This window comes from Limulus polyphemus, unplaced genomic scaffold (genome assembly GCF_000517525.1).
Source record: "Limulus polyphemus unplaced genomic scaffold, Limulus_polyphemus-2.1.2 Scaffold4495, whole genome shotgun sequence".
In the NCBI taxonomy this organism is placed as follows: domain Eukaryota; kingdom Metazoa; phylum Arthropoda; class Merostomata; order Xiphosura; family Limulidae; genus Limulus; species Limulus polyphemus.
Window position 1 is genome coordinate 87,286 of NW_013670105.1, and position 3,663 is coordinate 90,948.

General features: G+C 32.6%; 1 protein-coding gene across 1 annotated transcript in view; it reads left to right on the forward strand.

The window, feature by feature from the left end:
* Positions 1 to 3,134, forward strand: part of LOC106471255 (leucine dehydrogenase-like) — a 32,328-nt gene extending 29,194 nt beyond the window's left edge. The window contains exon 7 of the mRNA XM_022399867.1: positions 2,248 to 3,134. Coding sequence (XP_022255575.1) covers positions 2,248 to 2,469 — 222 coding nt within the window. The 3' untranslated portion in view covers positions 2,470 to 3,134. The remainder of the gene's footprint in view (positions 1 to 2,247) is intronic.
* The last annotated feature ends 529 nt before the right edge of the window (positions 3,135 to 3,663 follow it).

The following is a 3,663-nucleotide window of genomic DNA, read 5'->3' on the forward strand; positions in this document are numbered from 1 at the left end:
TGAAGGTGACTCCTACCCTGTTAAAATTTATATTTGTGTCCCCTAGTCCTACTATTCTCATTATTAAGTATGAAAAAAGATGATGCATCAACACTATCAATTCCCTTGACAATCTTAAACACCTTAATCAGATCCCACCTAACTCCTCTTCTTTCAAGAGAAAACAATTTCGGAGATCTCAACCTCTCCTCATATGACAACCCAGGCACTATTCTAGTAGCCTCTCCTCTGAACCCTTTCCAATAATTCAATGTCTTTGCTAAGGTAAGGCACCCAAGACTGAACACAATACTCTAAATGTGGCCTAACCAGTGAACTATACAATGACAATATAACCTCTTTATACTTGTATTCAATATTTCTGTAGATACAACCTAAAATCCTATTTTCCCTACCTTTAGCAACAGCACACTGCTTGGATGGCTTTAGAGATCAATCAACTATTACACCAAGATCCCTTTCTTTCATGACACAATTAAATTAAACAAAATTAAATAATCCAAATTATACTTATAATTTAAATTATGATAACCCACATGCATTATCTTGCATTTATTATGATTCAAACCCATTTACCATTTATTTGCCCAACTCACTAAATGATCTAAATCCTTTTGTAAACCAGCAGCATTCTCTTCACAGCTAGCAACACCCACAACTTTAAATTTAAAGCTATTTCAATTTGTTTGAAATTACTTCTGGTTAATGTGACTCAAAACATAATAGGAAACATTCCATAATAATTAGCTATCATTTTTAATGATCGTATACAAATGAGTATTTTAATATTTTGCAGTGTTTTGATTTATACGTTTTCTTTTAAACATTATTGTCAAGAAAGTTTCTTCCAGAAGTACTAAAAGATCAAGGGATGACTTATTTAATTGTTTATATTCCTGACCATACTGTAATACTAAAAGACCAAGGTACAATTCCCCAATTACATAGCTTTGTTTTTTTAAAATTCCTAGCATACGAACTTTATATCTTGAGTTGTAAGAACCAGTGTAAAAACAGAAAGTTTCATGTTCAGATTTTGGTTACTAATTTGACCAGAATATGTTAAAAATAATGTAGCATGGATTTTTAGATGTTTGTTATCTTATGATATAGGACTATAAACTCAGTTTCAGTAAATATAACATACACATTTTAATTTGAGAACCTCAAGGAACAGGTTTTTTGAGCTCTACTTTAAAAGATACAGTGTGGCTAAATCTCAGTTGTTTATACAGCCCATTCCTATTATATAATGTGTTTGAAAGTTTCTAACAACATGGATTTCAGATCTGGGATATCACTTTACCCAGGACTTAAGTTCTAGAGAACGTGTTTGAGTGTTAGTAACAACATGGATTTCAGATCTGGAATATCACTTTACCCAGGACTTAAATTGTAGAGAACCTGTTTGAGTGTTAGTAACAACATGGATTTCAGATCTGGAATATCACTTTACCCAGGACTTAAATTGTAGAGAACCTGTTTGAGTGTTAGTAACAACATGGATTTCAGATCTGGAATATCACTTTACCCAGGACTTAAATTGTAGAGAACCTGTTTGAGAGTTAGTAACAACATGGATTTCAGATCTGGGATATCACTTTACCCAGGATTTAGGTTGTAGAGAACCTGTTTGAGAGTTAGTAACAACATGGCTTTCACATCTAGAGTATCACTTTACCCAGGACTTAAGTTGTAGAGAATCTGTTTGAGTGTTAGTAACAACATGGATTTCAGATCTGGAATATCACTTTACCCAGGACTTATGTTGAAGAGAATCTGGATTGTATAGTTGCTGTTTTTCGTTTTTTATGAAAGCTAGAAGCTAGTTATTTTGTACTCCTGTTCTGCATTGTGTAAAATTAAAAAAAAAGAGTAAGGCTGTATCGTACTATGTTTGTTTGATTAAAATCCCATGTTCTTATGATTAGCTGAAGAATAAAGTCTTTCTTCCTGTGTACAGTTTTCAATAATTCTTCACATTTAAAAGGAGAGTAAAAGATCAAGATTCTATTAGTAATGTTTTGATTGCAATTACATCAAGACTATAGATTTTTTATTTTAATGAGACATAATTTTAATGATTGTCTGGGAAGTGACAGGGAATTGTTGGTTTTTTACAAAACACATCTTTTGGTTTGATATTTCTCATGCTGGTTACAAAAAATATTCTTTTTTTTAGATGTTTTTTTTATCTCACATTTTGTCATTGAAGCGGAAAATGTATAAACATGTATATAATTTCAGATATACGTGTTGACTCAGAAGATTTTGAAAGATTCTTTAGAACAAAACATTACTGTTGTAGAAGCTGCTAATCAGCTAGCAGAAATCTTTGGACAGCAGGAACATCCTCTGTGGCCAGGTCGGACAAGAGCCATCATCCAAGGACTTCTGGATGGTGGGTGGCATGAGGGTCGGGACTTCTGGCTGAAAAGAAAGAATTTTGCTTTTACAGATTTTGTATGATCTGGAGAATCATTCATTGTTCAAGAATAAGCCTATCTCTAGATAGTTTTACTTTTCCAAATGGTAGACATTATTTGTTTGATAGTGCTACTTAAGGAAGGTTCTAATACAATTTTGTTTCTTTTTATGTCTGGGAAAGCATTAGAAGCTGTGATAATCCAGTTTTTTATTTATATGACTCTATTGTTGAAGAAAAAGTGATTTAGCAAAATGTTTTTCTCTTGTTACAAAAATAATATTCATAAGGTAATCTTATAGGACTCTTGTGCATTTATATTTCTGTAACAATTTATTGGGTTTAAATTAAGAAAATTATTTAGAATCTTATTATTTACATTTCTGATATCTTTAATACAGAATAATTTACATGAGGTAACATCTTTCTGTATCCTTCAAATTAAATACATTCAACTTAGTGATCCGCAGCAGAAAGAAAACCTTGAGCTAGATATTGTCACATCTTCATATTGATATGTTACAAACAACAAGACATAGATATTTCTATAGGATCAGTATAGATGTGCTACAAATAGCCAAACCTGGATAATATTTGTGTTCATATTGATATGTTACAAACAACAAGACATAAATATTGCTATAGGATCGGTATAGATGTGCTACAAATAGCCAAACCTGGATAATATTTGTGTTCATATTGATATGTTACAAACAACAAGACATAGATATTGCTATAGGATCAGTATAGATGTGCTACAAATAGCCAAACCTGGATAATATTTGTGTTCATATTGATATGTTACAAACAACAAGACATAGATATTGCTATAGGATCGGTATAGATGTGCTACAAATAACCAAACCTGGATAATATTTGTGTTCATATTGATATGTTACAAACAACAAGACATAGATATTGCTATAGGATCAGTATAGATGTGCTACAAATAGCCAAACCTGGATAATATGCGTTAATATTGCTGCATATGAGAGCTGGATGATGCCTTGTGTTCATTACAGATGGGCTACAAACAGCTAAACCTAGATGATGCTGTGTTCATACTATTGCACACTACAAGAACTAGATAATGGCATGTGTACAGTACAGATCTGCTACAAGCAGCAAAACCTAGATAATGCCATGTGTTCAGTACAGACCTGCTACAAACAGCTACGCCTGGATAATGCCATGTATTCAGTACAGACCTGCTACAAACAGCTACGCCTGGATAATGC